At 40.5% G+C, this 18,663-nt stretch overlaps 1 protein-coding gene across 4 annotated transcripts in view; it reads left to right on the forward strand.

Annotated features, from left to right (window-relative positions):
• The window catches only part of Daam1 (dishevelled associated activator of morphogenesis 1), a 159,758-nt gene that overhangs the window by 120,685 nt on the left and 20,410 nt on the right, over positions 1-18,663 (forward strand). For 3 of the 4 annotated variants that reach the window (XM_047538382.1, XM_047538383.1, XM_047538384.1), the window contains 5 exons: positions 2,516-2,703; positions 3,199-3,498; positions 3,790-3,897; positions 10,594-10,623; positions 11,740-11,846. In XM_047538382.1, coding sequence (XP_047394338.1) covers positions 2,516-2,703; positions 3,199-3,498; positions 3,790-3,897; positions 10,594-10,623; positions 11,740-11,846 — 733 coding nt within the window. The remainder of the gene's footprint in view (positions 1-2,515; positions 2,704-3,198; positions 3,499-3,789; positions 3,898-10,593; positions 10,624-11,739; positions 11,847-18,663) is intronic. The other variant, XM_047538385.1, reaches the window with a different exon arrangement.

An 18,663-nucleotide genomic window follows, 5' to 3' on the forward strand; every position in this document is an offset into this window, starting at 1 on the left:
AAGATTGTCCAAGAGATGGCTGGGCATTTCCTTTCCTCTCATCACATTCATCCTTTGCCATAACGCACAAAAGCAGGAAAATACCAAATGTGAAGTCCTCTCGTGTTAACTAGTTCTCTCATGTGTCTCTGCTGCTCTCAAATAATTGAGGCTCTACATGCATTTTTATAAGTAGATTTCAGGAACTGCTGTGGAGAGAAGAATGGAGGAACTTTAGATTCCGTAGGGGGAAATGAGAGGGAGGAGGAGGTGAGGGTATGAAAGATGGTGGAATGAGACATACATCATGACCCTGTGTACATGTATGATCTCACGAATGGTGTGAATCTACATCGTGCCACAACCAGAGAAATGAAAAGTTGTACCCCATTTGTGTACCACGAATCAAAATGCAGTCTGTAAAAATAAAAAGTCATAAAAAAATTAAAACAAATAAAATAAAAGGCTATGTTCCAAAAAAAAAAAAATAGAAACGTTGACTAAAAGTTAGGGTGACGGGAGATTAAACCAAGGAGAAAATTATCCACGAGTGGGTGTTTTGGGGATACACCCCAGAACATGGAGACTTGATGGTACAAACTGAGGAGAGCACTTGGGACAAAAGTGTTTGTGCCAAGATAACTCTGCCTTCACTGGTTCTGTGAACAGGATAAGTCATGTCCTCCGTCCCACTCCAGACTCCCCTTCCACAACATGAAGATTAAACCTAACTCACAGGGATGTTGTGAAAATTAAGTGTCAAAACAAATAGAACGTTAGCATGGTATCTGGCACAATAAATGACAGCAGATATCACAAGATTCAGGTGGTTGAGATGGTGGAGGAGAAAATCCCCAAGGTCAGTGGGAGGAACAGGATGGTTTCAGTGAAGTCATGGATATACTATAAAAGAGGAGAGATTGAAGATCAAATATTCAGTCTTTTCTTGAGGCTTCAGGAAAGCAAAGTTAGATTCAAGAGGACACATGTTGACAAATTAGTGAGGGGGTACAGACTGCAAAGAGCAGGAGGGTCCAAGGACCTGAAAGGTGGAGAATATTTGGAGGAAGATTGTCTTTGGTGTGGAGCCTGCCGAGGAGGTACTCAATGAAAGCTTAGGGAACAGAGTCAATGCATGTCATTTGTGGGCATGTCTTTAGGCTGGAGTTTCCCAAACCTGGCATTACATTGGGATCATCTTAGGAGCATCTGGAAACCACAGTTTCCTAAGCCCTGCTCCAACCTATAGAATAGCCTTCTTAGAGTGGGATCTGGGAGGTACTGGAATGTCAAGACCTCTCATGATTCTGAGGCACAGCCAGATTTGTCAGAGGCATTTCTGTGAGAAGAAATGTCCCTAGTCTTATTATTTTCAGTGAGAAATGACTTGGAGGCAGGAGAAGGAAAATGGGATACAGTGAGGTCATTTTTAGATGCAAATCCAAGGAGGTCAGAGCAGCATCCACAGAGTGGTAGAAGTGGGTCAGTGGTTAACTCCAGGGCTGCCAAAACCCTAGCATTTTAATGGTTCCTGCCCCTCCCTGCAAATCCCAATTCAGGGGGACACAGAAAAGAGAAGGTCAGACAAAGAGACGACAAGAATTTAAATGTGTTATCAAACTCAAGAAATAGAGACCAGCTTTGTACAGCTCCACCTCAGTGGGTTATATCTCTAGTGGATTTATTGATATAAAAAGAATAGGAATTGGGGCCAAGTATTTGAAATAAAAATTTTCAGCCTAAACTTGATTCTTTCTCTTTTCCAAAGCTCATCACTCTTGTCAGCAAGCGCACTTTCGCGGGCAGTGTGAATAAGCATCGTGCTAAATTGGGTGCCCTGTTCCATTAAAGCAGGACTGGAAAAGTAGGAAACCACAGCTGAGAGCTAATATTTTTCTCCCCACATTACTGATTCTCATGCTCAACCTACACTACTGCCCTTAAGATATTTGATACTGGCATGATAACATTTGCTTTCCCAAGTTTTAAGAGCTTGCTGGGAGCATAAAATCCTTCAGGTGGTCTTCTGAGGGAGGGTGGGAGAAAGGAGTTGGTGTCAGGCTGATGGTATGGTCTGCAGCAGCTCCTCACTGTTGGAGAGCCTGCTTTTCAGCCCTTCCACCAGTGGGACACAAGCCAGCAAGCCTCACTCAGAGCTGGACTTCTCCCTGTCCCAATTCTAATTTGTTAGAAGAGGCCCTTTTAACATTCGTTTTCCCTAGTGTGGCTCATGGGCTATTTCTGTGACAGGATTTTGAATTAGCTACCAAACATTCTCCTCTACAAGTAGTTACTCAAACTTTATTTCATTTTTAGAATTATGGCCTCAGGGTCTCCTCCTCGCGTCTTTCGCAGTGTAGTTAATAGAGTTGTTCATCCGAAGACCTCCAAGCAGGAGTGTTCTTAGCCCAAGGGGCTCCCTTTGGTGGGGAGGAGAAACTACACCAAACTGAAGAGGAGTTAGTTTTCTTTGTAGAGAAACTGTTTTCCGCCTTGAAGAACCCCTCCTTTCATGTTCTATTGTTTTTATGTGTAGAGCACAATGAGCTACAACAGAAACTGGAAAAGAAGGAGAGAGAATGTGACGCCAAGACCCAAGAGAAGGAAGAAATGATGCAGACCTTAAATAAAATGAAAGAGAAACTTGAAAAGGAGACTACTGAGCATAAGCAAGTCAAGCAGCAGGTGGCGGACCTCACAGCACAGCTCCACGAGCTCAGCAGGGTGAGGACCACGGGCAGCTGCCAAAGCCTCCCTTGTCCTGGATCCCCACAACCTTACATACACAACTCGTGATGGGGGCATAGATCCGAGATGTCTCCCAGTGGTGCTGAGACTCGCTCCCTCTGCAATCTTGTGTTGATAGCAGAGGTTGGGCCTGGGGTGTATTTTTAGTACCAGGTCTGTACTAAAAGCAAAGGAAATCACATTCGCTTTTACGGTGAGAACCAATTTCATGAAAACCAGATCGTATGATGATGCAAAAGGTGAGAGAGCTGTGCGTGCTCTGTAGATAAGCTCTTGAGTGTCAAATACAAATACTGAGTCCATAAAGCCCCAAAAGAGACCATTTGACTCATCAGTCCTTTTAACCCCTGTGCTCAGAAGTGCGAGATTTCTCTCTGGTCTCTACTTTAGGCAAAACGACAGATTCTGAAAATCATCCAGTGAATTTCTTTCTTCCATTAATTTCCTCTTTTCCTACTTGTATCTTTTCAGAGGGCCGTCTGTGCTTCTGTCCCAGGAGGACCCTCACCTGGAGCCCCAGGGGGGCCCTTTCCTTCCTCAGTGCCTGGGTCCCTTCTTCCTCCCCCGCCACCCCCACCCCTGCCAGGTGGAGTGCTTCCTCCTCCTCCACCTCCCCTCCCCCCAGGGGGCCCTCCCCCTCCCCCAGGGCCTCCTCCTTTAGGGGGAGTCATGCCACCTCCTGGTGCACCAATGGGACTGGCACTCAAGAAGAAAAACATTCCTCAGCCCACAAATGCCCTGAAGTCCTTCAACTGGTTGAAGCTGCCTGAGGTGAGCCATTTGTTCCCACTTTGCTGCCACTTATTGTGTCCTCACTGAAAGGAAAAGCAGCCCTGACTGCTGAATGACTTCATTTTCCTGTGTGGACTCAGGGTTCTGACTCGCTCGGATATTTAAGTGGTTAAGCTTCTGAAATATTGACAAATTGTTTGAAACCAGCTCACTTTGAGCATCCTATAGAATGAACAATTGGGGACAGCAGTCCTGTTTATAAAAATTACCATGCCTGTTCTTTTTGTATACAACTAAAAACCAGAGAACTTGTTAACTTGATGTTTCTAGAACAAACTGGAAGGAACAGTATGGACTGAAATTGATGATACAAAAGTCTTCAAAATTCTAGATCTCGAAGACCTGGAAAGAACTTTCTCTGCCTACCAAAGACAGCAGGTAACAGCATGTGCCCTCTAGATGCCAAAAAAAGTAAAATAATCATGTCCTTGTGCATGATCCCCAGGCCATCTGCCAGAACTGTGATCTGATAAGCATCTTAGTTCTATGCCGCTTGGTCTGCCCTGCTGTGTTCCTGCAAAGCAACTCAGTGTGTATGTGTCCCCATGTGTGTCCAAGTGCCAGTCGGTGTGTGTGTGTGAACAGTTTAAGGTGTATGAGCTCTTTGTACCGATATGTGTCCAAGACCTTGTCTCCATCGGTGTAAAGAGTTCTGTATATTATTGTCACTGTGTGTAGTCAAAATGTATTGCCAGGAAAAAATAGGGAGATATGTGACCTATATTGTCACCTCACGGTATTTGTTTCTGAAGTCATTTTGGTTTACTGGGTTTTTAAAAGTACATATCAAATGAATACTCTCAGAAGCAAAATGCTTTTTGAAATAGATGGATGCTTTAGAAGTATGGGCATTGGTAAATACTATAATTTGGCAGCTAACTAGAACCTGTGGAAACGTTTTAACTATATGCCATGAACTTGATAGACTCAGTAAGGGTCTTGCAAAGGCTGAGGAGTGTGGAGACAGCAGTGACCCGAATAGCACCAGAAAAGCTACTGAAAAGTGAGCAAAGCTTATGTAATGGCAGGAGGAACATGTGACTGGGTGCCTGCCAGCTATCCGCATTGGCAAGACCAAGCAGGCATCAACTCCTGGTGAGCCCTGGCCGCGTCCAAATGCTACCTCTTACTCTTCCAGAGCTCCTATTAGTAGAGCTCTTAAGGGTGAACAAGAGGAGACCACAGTGTGTGGATAGTTTCAGAAAAACAAAGAAAAGGTGGGACCCAAGCAGCTGAGCCCTGAGAAGGGAAAAATTAAGCCGGAGTGTAAGGAGAAAAAGACTGACTGAAGGAGAGGAACAGTGAGGGAAGCCCATGATGAACACCCACACAGTGGCTTTCCTTCAGCTGTGCAAGAAGGCCCTGCAGTCCTACATGAATCATGCCCTGGGTGGAGTACCCTCAAGCAAGCAGCAGACTTCCTAGTTGGCTTACTTGGCTTGGTTCCCAAGAAAGAATGTCTCAGAAAAATACTAAGCACCAAGGGAAAAGATGGACTGAGGTTGGGGAGAAACAAAAGATGATTTTTTTTTTTTTTAAATTTCAAGTGATCTTTAATGCATCTGAAATGGGGAGTTTGGGGAGGTGGATATTTAGCCTGAGTATTTTGCTTAAAGAGAAGAAGAGCTTCTGTAGCACCTTTTGTGCTAGTTTAATAAAGTGCAGAAATAAAGCCTGCCATAATGACATAAACCCTAAAACCGGAGCCTTCAGCTCTGCAGCTGGACCCCTCCATAAGTAAGAAGGCAACTTATACAATATCTTACACACCAAATAAAGTTCATGAAGAAGACAAAGGCATGTCATTGTCCAGTAAAAAGCAGGACAGGTTATCTTTCAAAGGACAAACAAAGGGTGTGTCTGGAGTCATCCTAAGCCAATCAGACTCACTCCTGATTGACTGATTGGCAGCCACCTGCCTTCTCCCTCCCACCCCACTCCCCTCTTGTCCCAGGAAAGTGTCCTCTGGACCTTGGCATGAAGTCATAGGACATTTTAGCAAATTTTCTGGTAATTCAAATGATCTTTTGACCTGGTTACATATCCCACTGCTTTTCCACATGGGTTTCAATTGCTAATGTTGTCCATGCTGGTTGTCCAAAATGAAGGTTTGGGAACTTAAAGAAGTATTTTAAAGGAAGGCAAAGCAGCAGTATCCCAAATGATGCTGTTCAAGTCTGAGCATGTGGGTTGCATTTATTATGAAGGCAGGTGGTTGAAAGACCCAAGGTTACGAGACTCATAATTAACTGGCTTTCAGCAGAAGGTGCAGGAAGATGCTGCCAAAATGCTCTGGGACAAATATGTGGACAGTTCTCAAGAGCTCTGGGAGACCGGATTGCAGAAAGCCCAGCAATTGGGTAATTGTCTCCTAGCAACCGACACTGTTTGAGTAATCAGTAGTTGTTCCAGTCAGGATAGACCAGAACATGTTAGTTGGACTTAACACTAAGTAGATTGGTAAGTAGAATGAGTTGTGACCATATTTTCAGCAACACTTCCTGAAGAAAAATTTCAACACCTTTTGACATAAGAACTATATATGAGAATTTTTAAGCCACAAATATGTTTTCCAAATGAGGGTAAAAAAAAAAAAAAAAATTGAGCCATTTTATTGAATTTATTGAACATTGAGGGCCAGAAAAATCAGAAGATACAGACCTTCCGATTGGAATATGTCGTACAGAGTAAAGGAAACAGAGTTCCTGTCATTGAATGTCCCCTGATCTCATGATGGCAACATCAAAGAACTATGCATTTTCATTTCAGTCTTGGCAGTACATTATATAATTATCACCACATTTAAACTGCTCTCTTTTCTACTCCCAAATGAATACTGGAAACCTATTTTTTCCATGGTGTCTCCTCTTTCCTCCCTGCTGAGTTATGAAACCCCGGTCAAACTCTGGACCACAACCAGTTGTTTGGCTAGATAAATACTTCAGAGAGGCAGAAGAACACATACATACTATTACCTGCATGCATGCAATAAGGCCCTGCTCAGAGTAAGAATTTGAGAAATCTCGGGAATATTGGATTAGTTCATTCAGATGAATGAGGAATGACACTTAAGGAATACATACCTATAGAATATAGACACATTTACATATACATTTACTTGTATACATAAATGTATATGTATATATAAAACATCATGTAAACACATGTATTTAAAACATCTAGTTGATTTGAGAAATATTTTATAATTAAAATCAGGTATTCATATTATCTGCTTTGTCTATGAAGTACTTCAAAAGATTGAAATGTGTTCAACCTTTGCCCAGGTCCACAGTGCAACATACAGTTAAAAGCAGAGGTGAGAAAACCTTTTAATAAAGATAATAATTGCTATTAAGTATTCATTACATTTCTGGTGCTGAGTACACAGTTCTTAATCTTGTCAACCCTAAAATTTAACTCCCAAAGAGCTCTTTGTTTATTTTCTTATTTAATACTTACCCTTAACTCCATGAGGAGGATATTATTCCTTTATTATAGATACTGAAAATGCAGTTTAGTATGTATTCAGTGTCCCAACAGGTGGCAGTCAGGACTACAAAGTGGCATAGTTCTCAGTTTCACTTTCTTCTTAAACCATGGCTTTATTCATTATGAATACCAGACTTGGTAGAGGATTTTCTTTAACTCCAGTTTTAAGAACAAGACCACTCCTACTCAGGTTTTTTTTTTTTTTTTTCAGTGCATTTAATCAAAGGTGTGCAGAGCTGATTATGTAAGCTTAGGTGCACATGAAATGGAATTTAAAAGCATGTAGTTATTCTCCTGTTCACATTCCAAAAGTTCATTTGAAAGTCAATTTCTTGAATTTCAGGGCCTCTTTTTCCTCACTGAAACTACATTAATACATAATTTCCAAGTCAGCTACAAGAGGCTTGTACATATTATATAGCCCATTGCTTAGTATTATTATTTCAGATACAATTAAGCAATATTCATGTCTGTTTTATGGGAAAATTTCATCCTGACATGCTATAAACTAATTTCTCCTTATCCTTGCAGTTGAACAGAAGGAGAATGAGTGGAAGGTTCTATATTTACCTGAAGAGAGTTCTTGGTTCTATAGCAACATATTAACACTCACACTCTCTTCCTTTCCACTCTTTGCCCAAGGTAGCCCTTCATTTAGGATCCTATTACAATACATGGTATAACATTTCAAAGCCTCTACACTCTGATTTAGGGAACAAAAAATAACTACTGTCCAGTCTTCAGAATCTGACCTCTACTGCTAGCTTGTAATATATAAATCATTTTTTGGGTACCATCTGAAACATGCAGTAGTATCTTCTGACTGTTTATAAATGGTCAAAGATTTTTTTTTGTTTTGTTTTACAATTGTCATTATTCTGTACTTCTAATTTGCACATCTAAAAATTTTATGATTTAGCATATTTATTTCAGCAATCTTGGTCCTTACCCTTGGCACATGAAGGCAAAAAAGAAAATTGTGAATACTGGTTTTTTGCAGTCTGGGTGTAAGGTTAGAGGTTTTATAACTGAAGTCCATGGTAAAAGTTAACCAGATACAGGTTTTTATGTATTAGTGGATGCATTTTTTTTCTGGAGAGGGGTTCCCAACTTTAATCAGATTTTACCAAGATATTTCAACTTCCAGAAGATTGAGAATTGTTCCTACAAGGATTGTCATTGTCTATGAAGTGTTAGGTCATTACTTCTTTATGGATCCCTATTTAGAGCACTCTATCATCAGTGGTTCCCGAAAATGCAAGTGCCAACTTTCTATTTATATTCCAAGCCCTAAGCACTTCACCAAATCATCCAGAAAAAATCAGACATCCTGTTAGAGCCAAATATAGGTGATTTTATCATATTCAACCCAAGCCAATTAGAAGTATCTTTTTATATTCCCTTCTGATTTTTGAGTGAATAATTTAAGGTTTCAAAAAGAATATTAACTTACTCCTTCAAATAGGCCTGGAAGCATCTTTATTTCTAACATGCCCTCCCAATGAAACTCATAAGGTTTATGACTTGTTTTGATAATATGCTGATTAACAGACCTTCAAAGAAGTGTAATCTTGGGCTGAGGTTGTGGTTCAGTGGTACAGCGCTTGCCTGACGTGTGAGGCAGTGGGTTCAATTCTCAGCACCATAAATAAATAAATAAATAAATAAATAAATAAATAAATAAATAAAAGTTCATTGACAGCTAAAATATATATATGTATATATATTATATGTGTGTGTGTGTGTATATATATATATATATATATATCTTTTTTCTTTTTTTAAGAAGTGTAATCTTTAGGCTAGCAATTAGCCAAACCTTCCCATGAAATTTTCATCATCACTTCCGAAAAGATAAGATATATGACATAGCTGTTAACTGGCATACTTATTGCTGCTGGTGTTAACAGAAGGAAAATCTTGACAGTGGTTTTGCAGCTCACCTGAAAGAACAAAGAGGGGGGAAAATGGACTTGATTGTCAGTTTGAACAATAAAATAATGTCACATGATACCTTCCTAGTATTGAGCTCATAAATGTGTGTGAGGTACTATATGTGATAATTTACCTGCATACTCACATTTAATCCTTACAGTAATAATCTAGCTGTTGACCACATTTTACAGATAGACTGAGCCCCAAATCACACACCCAGTAAATGACAGCTGCCTGGTTCCGTAGACTAGTACAGTAGAGGTCAGAAACCCTAATTTCCTGATGAGAGGGACCATAAGATGCAGGATGCATTGCCAGAGAAATTCATAAAAGTTTCATCTTTGAAGGCCAGATGGAGCAGGATCTAAGTTCAAGTAGCAACTTTTTCTTTAAGAAAGAGGGTGGGAAAAAAAAGAAGGGTTAAGATGACCTCATGGGGTTCATTTCATCATAGTCTTTTCTGCCCTTGAAAGGAAACTGCTTTCACAGAAGAGTCCTGAGTTGCTTCTGAGTAGAAATGTTGGCAGTTGTAACAGAGACAAAAGAAATCTGGGTTATCAGAGGAGAAAAAAAAATTTCTTATGGTTATGAACTTATTTTGTAAATGCCTTTCTAGAAAAACAGTCCTCCTTGTATGGGTAGAGCGAGAGGAGGACACACTGTTTCCCACTACAAGAATTACGTGAACGGCTCATCAGTGTAAAATTGGCCTTGGCAGTGCTGCCAAGACCAGTGCAACCCTAAGGAATCTGCTGAGCAAATGCTAGTTGTGCAAGCTGTTCACCCAAAAGCTGGGTGTGTTTTGCACACCAAAGCTTTCTTCATTCCAGACTCGCAAAAATATGCAATGAAAACTCACTTTCTCACAACATGTCAATTACCTCTTCTTCTTTCCCTTCATCACTCCAAGTCTTTTCTAAATACTATTTCAAGAAGAGGTATTGATTGTGTGCTTGATCAGCTCTGAAGTAGTCAGGATAGGCCACCAGTGGCTTCATACCCTGTGAACCACTGATTGCCTCCGGGCTGCATGTTCTTTTTCCTTATACCAACCCATAGCACCTACAGGCATTGTTCAGACTCTTAGGGATACTGAGGGTTAATATCACAGACTTAGGTTGTTCAACTTGTCTCTTCTTAGTCTTTACTTATGATACAAGAAGATAGTAGATTATTGATTATTCCCACACACAACCCAAAAAGAATATTTTTCTGGTGGTACTGAACAATGGGAAGAGGTGCCTCAAATTGATGGATTAGCTATCCTCCTGCTTCAAGTAAAAATTGCCATGTTAAGTGAATGGAGCCCAGTGGTTGTGTCTAAAAGAATTTGTTCCTTTCATAGCTTGGGTCTTTCTGGAGCGTTCTAAGTCCTTTCCCATTCTAAGTTTGATGTACCAACATTGGGCATTGTGGACAGCACATGGTGACCATCTTTCTCTACCCCTGTGCTTTGTGCTGTGCTTCTCGCTGTATCTTTAGCCAGACTCTCACATCATCAGCTCTCATTGGTGATCGCAGGAGCATTGATCATCTTTTACCCTGCACCACCGATTTCCTTGACTGCTTTGACTTTCCTCAGTTTGTTGCTGTGATTTCTGAATTGCATGTATCTGATTTGCCTTTTCCATGCCTCTGCCATTGCCGTAGGATTTCTTTGTGAACAGTAACTCCAAGCAGGTAAGTGAGCTACTACCTAAACCTTGCTTAATGTAACTTCTTGGCTCACTGTAAGCTCAAAACTTCTCAGTGATCCTGTTTTGTTGTTTTAGATAGTGTAATTCCACATTGGTTTTCCACTCTTACCTGAATATATGGAGGTATGCCTGAAGCCTCAGCACAACAGACACTGGCTTTGGGTCTCATGCTGATTCATATTATAGATTCCATATTGCCTTTATTTCCGAAGGTGTTATACAGTTCCAGGGCTCTTTGGTCTCTTTACATTTTTTAAAACGCCATAATCCATTTTTAATTGATCTTGATTGCTAATGAAATCAAATTTGCTATTTATCAAGCTTGTCTGTGTTTTCTTCACCTTGAACTTTTTATTATTATCTAAACCTCTGCTGTGCAGTTTAATCAAATAGCATTTTATATGTAATTGTTTTATGCCTGTTCCACCATAATTTCAACAGGCCCTCACTGCTTAATACAGCAGTAAAATCTGCAAGTGGTGTTTAATTGTTAATTTAGGTAACTGAGCTAATTTCTTGAACTGCCCCCTCCCCACTGTCCATCAGGCTCCAGGGCGATGAAAGGTACCATCTGGCCTTGGGAGCTTCCTATTGCACATGAAGAAGTTTGGGAGGGTTTATTGTTCATCTTTTTGGAGTACTCAGGATGCAAATGGTTCTGGGGTGAATGGACCCTGCAATTGGTGGGACCAGCAATGGCAAGCCTCTGCTGAGCTTGATTCATAATGACAGTTCTTCTGTCTGCTGTCTGTGGGGATTTGGGGGACAAAAGGAGGACATCACTCACTGATAATTTATGCACACTTAACATCTTCAACTTGGAAGCACTCTGTTCTTCCAAATAATGCTTTTTCAAATGTGGGTGGTCGGCTTTTCTTATTTCTCTTTACCAACTAACTAGATCGTAGCCTTTGTTTCAATTCCACCACCTCCCTACACTCCCCAGCTCACCATCTCAGTCTTGTCCATCTGTGTATGTGTATAGTGTGTGTGTGTGTGTGTGTGTGTGTGTGTGTGTGCACGCCTGTGTGTACACAAATGTGAAGTCTGGTGTCTGAATGTCACTGACTTTGATGGATTTCTTTTGTGCTCTTTACAGAAAGAAGCAGATGCCACTGATGACACACTGAGTTCCAAACTGAAAGTCAAAGAACTTTCAGTGATTGATGGTCGGAGAGCTCAGAATTGCAACATCCTGCTGTCAAGGTATTGTTGAGGTTGAGTAAACATTTCTAGTAGGACCAACTTTTCTATTTTGTGGCTCAAAACCACATGTTTGTCAATTCATTGGAATCACTTTAATTGTACCCTGCTGAGTACAGGTTTTCAGGTTCCCTTCTGTTTGGGGTGAGGCAGACTCTTGGGTCACTTTCCCTAGTGGAATATGTCAGAGCTAGAAGCCAATTCTCTTAGGGTTTCATTTCCATTTTCTTAGGTTTTTCATTTCAGACTTTCAAATTTAAATTCAAGTGTCTCCTAAGTCAATGGTTTCTTCCTTTAAAGTGGACTTGAATTGTTTTATGCTTCTTAGCCGTCTTTGAGTAACACTGTCACAGAATCAGAAGCCACGTCGATGGCTTCTTGTTTTATTTTGCTTTCTGTATGTCTTTTTATATTCCAAGCTCATATCTTTTCATGTTCTTTTTGAGCATTTTTGTGGCTAAAAAGCTATGTAAATCTCAAACTTCAGTGAAATATTAATTTGTCCAGTTCAGCCCTGTTCAGAAATCTTTCTTAAAATTAGTGAACCATCACAGCCTTGGAACTTGAAAAGAAGAAAGGAAATTTGGGAGCCTGGAATCTGATTGCAGCTTGGGGCAAAGTTGTCAGATCGTTCTGGGCATTTCAAGTAACTTTTCTGTATTTAGTTTCTTCTTTCTCTGAAGGGGACTTCACAGTAAGCAAAGACACCTAATGCTTATGAGATGCATGGAGATGTAAAGAATGCTGAATGTGAGGCTTTAAAGATAAGTTACATTCTGGAAGGAATGGCATATGTGCATGAGACTGGTATAAGGTGACTATCGGGAACGAGGGAGGAATGTAGAGGTCCTTATTAGATTGCCTTAGACGGAGTTTCTTTTAACACAAAACGCTGCTGCTTGGTTTTCAGCATGGAAGCTTGATTGCTGGCCAGATATATGTTACTTTAGGGAGCAAATGTTTCTTTCAGTGAAAGAGAAATTGAGCCTTAGTGAGATCCCTGAATTTTAATGCAACTTGTAAGGTAACATGAACCACCCCGTTAGTATTTCATTTCTGCTCTAGCTGGAAGCTGTGTAAATGGGCAGACTGTGTATTTATTCTAATTTTTCCTTTATGAACTATGCTTAGGTTAGATAAAGAATCTGTCTGTCTCAAGAGGACACCTTTGAAAATAATTTGAGCGTGTACTTATTTTTCTTCTACAGTGTGTACAGTTTGTTTTATTATCTTTTTGCAAATCCCATTCTTAATTGCAAAATTAAATGAAGATTTGGGGAAAGATGTATGTGTGTGTGCGTGCACGTGCATATGTATGTTTAACGTGAGACTCTTTCCTTGTATTTTTTTGCTTTTGCAGTTCAGATAAATACTTTAAAACAGCTTGCTAAAGGGAGCCAGCACTCTGAACTTCTTTAGCGTCAAACTGCTTATAGAGTAAAAACTGTGACCTAGTTTCTTGTAGACAGATTATCCTTCATGCTAAGTGCCAGCCAGGATAATTACACTGGTTATAGATAAGGTTACAACTCTTTCTGGCAAGTTTCCCTTTCCATTATTGAAGGAATTATTCCTTATTTGTGGTGTGTAATTCCCTTGTTACCTCAAAAGTGTCAGAGCTGAAAGTGACTTAGAACCTGTATTGTCTAAAACTCTCTGGGAGACAGTTTTAAAGAACTTGCCTCGTATCTGTTAGCGTATCTATTAAAATCTACTTTGATGAGTATGTGTTGTTACAATGAGCACAATTAAAAGGTATTTTGTGGCTAACAAAGTAATTCTGGGTCCCAGTTGACCTTGTTAGTGGTACCGTATTGATTAGGTTGAAAACCTCCTCTCCCACAGGATTCAGTACCACTCCTTTTCTCTCCATGCTGAGATGTTTTACTTTCCCATCAGTAAAGCACAGGCTGACGTGTTAAATGTGTTGTGCTACAAATGAAAGTAATCAAACTGACTTAATTTTAATGTGTATTATATTTAGTTTTTCAGCCAGTTTGGATTTTTTTTCATTCTCCCCTTTTCATTGACAGTTTATTCCTGTACCCAAAAGGAAGCTAGGAAAAGCCTTAAAGCAGGGAAGAGATAGATGAAAGTGGATCCTCATACCTTTTTCCTAGACAGTCACCATTTGGGGGCATTTTTTTGCCTGACACTGTGCTAGGTGCCAGAGGATATATATACCAAAACTTAAGTTAGTGGTGCTGCCTTTGAAGGCTCAAGGCTGAATGCATGTGAGAAGACTTGAGAACATTTTGGGGTTCCGGGGCCACGGGATCTCAACCAGGTATGAGAGGGATTTCAGCAGTGTTCGCTGGAAGAAGTGGGTCTCAAAGGGAAAACGTAGAGGAACATGGATAGAGGAGACGGGGAAGGCAGTTCCATGGAGGCTTGGAGCCACTAATCAAGAGAGGCCCGCTATGGCAGCAGAGGATCATGGACTGGACTACGTGATACCCAGCAAGAGACTGGGATTCACATCTTAAGCCTATATAAGGGCATGAGTCATCCCAGGGTCAAGTCATAATAACCTCCTCCTCAATAAAATGGAGATCAGGAAAGTAGTAGTTTGGTAGTGGACTTGTGAGAATTAGCCCGAGTGTGTGTGGAGTCCCTGGCAGGGTGTCTACATGTGGTAGGTGCTCAATTAATGACCTGTTTATACATCATAGGATCGAGAAACTGCAGTTTGTTCAGGAGAATAGTATGTGTTTCATTAAGATTTTAAATTTGATCTTAGGGCTTTGCAGGATGAGTTGGAAGGGGTCTAGAGCTGGATGCAGGGGGAGCCATGAGATGGGAGAGACCTGATGAGGGACAGAATTGAGAGAGAGGAAGACAACCCTTGATAGGACTTCCATTCTGATTTTGTACTTAGGGATAAAGACTAGGATTATTTCCAAGATGATTTCAAGCTTTCCTACCTTTCCATGTTTACTGTCTTTCCTCTTTCCTATTTATTTCAATCCCAAAGACTAGTGAACTTCACTATTTCCTGCCTGACTGATAAGGTATTTATTTCCCAGCAATTGTTAGCAACAAAGTCCACCAGAGTGAGAGCCTCTGGCATATTCCGTGGGTTGTATTTTCATGGGTCTATGTGCCCACAGTGTTTGGTTATACTTTAAAGCTCTTCCTCACATGCTACCTTTTTGGGGGGATCCCTTGGTTAGGAACCTGAAGTGACCGCCTCTGGAGGCAAGCAGGCAGGTCTCCTCATGCCTGATAAGTAGGGCCTGCATTCCATTGTTTACAGCTTGAGTGGCCAAGCTCTCAGAGAGGTGTGAGTTTGAATGCTTCAGGGAACCAGGAACATGCCTTTCACAAACTCAGGAGGAGAGCAGAAAGGACATGATATACCTCAGAATAAGAAGCCATTAAGAACTTGATCTGTTAGGTTGTCTCTGAAAATCCAATTTAATGAACATGTATTACTACAATAGTCCCTCAGCAGAGTAAGCAGCTTCTCTATTGCATGTATATGGGCGACATGTAGCCATCTGAAACTCAGACTGTTTCATTCCCCAAAACAGACCTCTTCTTTCAAAAAAAGAAGAGAGAGAAAGAAACTTGGAAGCAGATTTATACTGCAAAATGAACCCACCTACAATACAATTTTATGAAGTGTTCTGCCATTCTTTTTTTCCAGATACTCACTTGACATGGCAGCCAGGGTGTTGTAAACCACAAAAAGCTACTTTAAAGTAGGGGGATTTGGCTCCAGTCCACTGAAGCAGAGCAAGGCTGATGTAGCTATCCATCCTTAACTTATTTTAATTACGCCTGATGTTCCAGTTCTCTCGGCAAATTTTTGAAATGCTTGAGTAGAATAAGGTAGAGTTAAATACTGTTTTAAGATGCCTGGTTTGTTCCTACCTTGTAAAGAACATTGAAGCGGGTGTCTCTAAGGTTGCCACCCTCCAGCATGCCAGAACACTGCCAAGCTTTAAAAGCAATTAAAAGGCTAGAATTGGTAGGGTCCTTAAATTACAGAGATTAGAGACTCATTCTGTGGATGACAGATGATACTAAGAACTCTGCAGCCTATAGAACCATCCCAGAGGGCGGGGAACCCTTCTCCCCTTTCCCTGAAGGTAGTGTTTCTTTCTCTGATCCAACAGGCCACGTGTATGGCGTTATGTTGACAGGTAGATTTCTTAAGTACTCTCCATTAAAGTCTCGAGTCTCTTTGTGGGCCACATTAAGAGAAACCAGAATTGTTATGAATTAGAGCTAGTGTTTAGTCCAGACAGCCTCTGGGGGTTGAGGAGCATAAATATATACAATTTCAAAAGCAAGAAGTTCTGCACTCCATATGGGGAGCTAATGAAATGCAAATCTGATACTTCAAGTATTGTTCTTGCTCTGATTTTCAACTCCTTTTCTTTTAAATGCAAAACAGAAGGACTGAGCAGAACTACACCATAAAATGGTTTCTTCAACTTGGTGTGAAAAGGACACAGAACTAATTAATTTTTTTCTTATATGCAGAGCTCTCTTATGATGATTACAAGTGTTTCCCTGACTGGTTGGTTTTCATTAGTGGCAGTTTCAATCTCCCTTTGACCTTCCAAGACCACACCGAAGTGTTTGCATTTAAACTGACTTGAGCCTGTAGTGTATGTCCTGGAATCCAGGGCTGTTCCGAACCTGCGCCGTTGAGACCTTGATATCATGATAGAGTTTTTCCCTCTTGTATACTTTACTCAGGCCAACTTAGCTAAATGGTTCCATTTAATTATGGGGATTTTCCATCATGATGTTCTGGTGAACATGTTCATGAAGCAGTGATTGTCCCTAGAATGACTGAAACCGCCTGTAGAATCTGCCAGGGTCAGGGTTGCCCTCCAGAGCATGGGGGTCATGATGACACTGCAGCTCGGAGGAGGTCCTATTTGTCAATGGAGGGTTTGCCATTTTGCCTAGATACTATAATTGGATTAGAGAACATGAACAAGAAGAAAAAGATGTTAGTACGATAGGATGTCCATATTTGTTCCTTCTTTTTCTTGTTTACTGGCTCATGTAACACCATGCAGTTTAGATACCTGGGTAGATGGTTTTAAGAAAATCATATCAAAATCTAAAGGAAAGGCTACGCCAGAGGTGTCCACAGTGGTGTGTCCAAGCAGCTTCACCCGGGGATCTCAGCTCCTTCAACTGCCTTGGAGTCCTCCCCACCTATCCAACCTTCCCTTTATAGGGGAGTGCCTGCTTTGTACACCTTCGGGTCTTGCCTATTTCTGCTTATCATCCAGTTCTCTCAAAGATTATAATTACCTTTAAGAGAAAGATCATCTCTTAGTTCCTTTTAGTGCTCCCAGGCCTAATGCTGTCTCATACAGGGAGAACATAGGTGAAATATGGGTGTGAGAGTTCTTTGGGAAGTGCTCAGAATAACCACACCAAGCTCTGTTTAATGAGCACGTGAATATTAAGGTCCCAAGAGTTCTGATACTTCTCTTCTGGCATAGAAGAGTGTGCCTTGTAGGGCATACAAACAGTTTATTGAGTCCAGATTTCTGTGACCAGAAACTATGCTAAGCTCTTCATGTGGATTTCACTTAACCCTTATGCGTGAGTGCATGCTTTTTTTGATGTAGTGGTTATTATCCCTGTTTTACAGCTGAGGAAACTGAGGCTCAATAAAAACATTTTTCAAGATCTCCTGACCAGGAATTGTCAGAACCAGAACTGGAACCCAGCCTGTCTGACACCAAAGCCCCTCCCTACCTTCTAAAGTTATATGTGGCATGTGTACATCTTGCTCTATGTTTGTGTTTGTGTCTTTATCTGCAGTCTTGAATGTGATTCTCATTCAAAAGCATAGACTAAAGGACAGGTGAGGTGATGTTAATAATGTGCTAGGTGGTGAGGAAGTGGCACGTTAGAAGTAAATGTGGGTCTTAAGTTTATAGATAAAGCAAAGAGATGACTGTTGTCACAGATGATAATGTCATTAAGATTATTTGCCTCCATGAAGATCATTATAAAAACACATTTGTATAGTATATTTTAGTCCCATGTATTTTACAGTCAACATTTTGTTATCCTGACTTAAGATACAAATCCCTAGTTAAATTAGTAAATTATTTAAGTTTATTGTAGATAGAAAAACAGAAAATAGATTTGTGCAAAAGTGTAAATCCTTCCCTATGAGATGTTAACTAGACAAGAAACATTTGTTTTTAGAGGGAAAAGAATGTTGGAGATAAGCAATCACAGAAGAGCTGGGCTTTATGGGTGCTGTTACTTTCTCTGTATGACTTTGGGCAGATCACTTGGTCATTCTGAGCCTCAGTTTCTCCACCTATTAAAAAAAAAAGAGACCATAATTATTTTGAGGATCAAATGAAATAACATACGTAAAAACTCCTCAACTATGAAGTGCTTATACATTTTTATTTTGCATAGAGATGAGCTATAGTTTGTGTACTTTGCAACCTTCTCAGAATCTATTTTTAACCTGACAGCAAACTCAGGGATTTAGATTTCTCTTCTCACCTGCAATTCATGGATGCTGTATATAAAAGAAAACGATTGCACTTATTTTTCCTATTTCTAATCTTCCGATCCCTTTCTTTAGGAAATGAAAAGATAGAACATAGCCGCTTTGTTCTCTGTGTCGGCAGAGTATTACCCAGCCCCAAAAGAATATTAAAACAGTTTCAAAACCCTATTTCTAGTTTCAAAATCCTATATTGTCAGGAAAAAAGCTTTTGCTGAGAGACTTTGAGAAAAACCATGTTCGAAACTCAGCAGCTGGAATAGCAAAATGAATTGTGGTGTATTAAACGTTAGTGCTCATGCCAGTATTGCT

This window comes from Sciurus carolinensis, chromosome 2 (assembly GCF_902686445.1).
Source record: "Sciurus carolinensis chromosome 2, mSciCar1.2, whole genome shotgun sequence".
In the NCBI taxonomy this organism is placed as follows: Eukaryota; Metazoa; Chordata; class Mammalia; order Rodentia; family Sciuridae; genus Sciurus; species Sciurus carolinensis.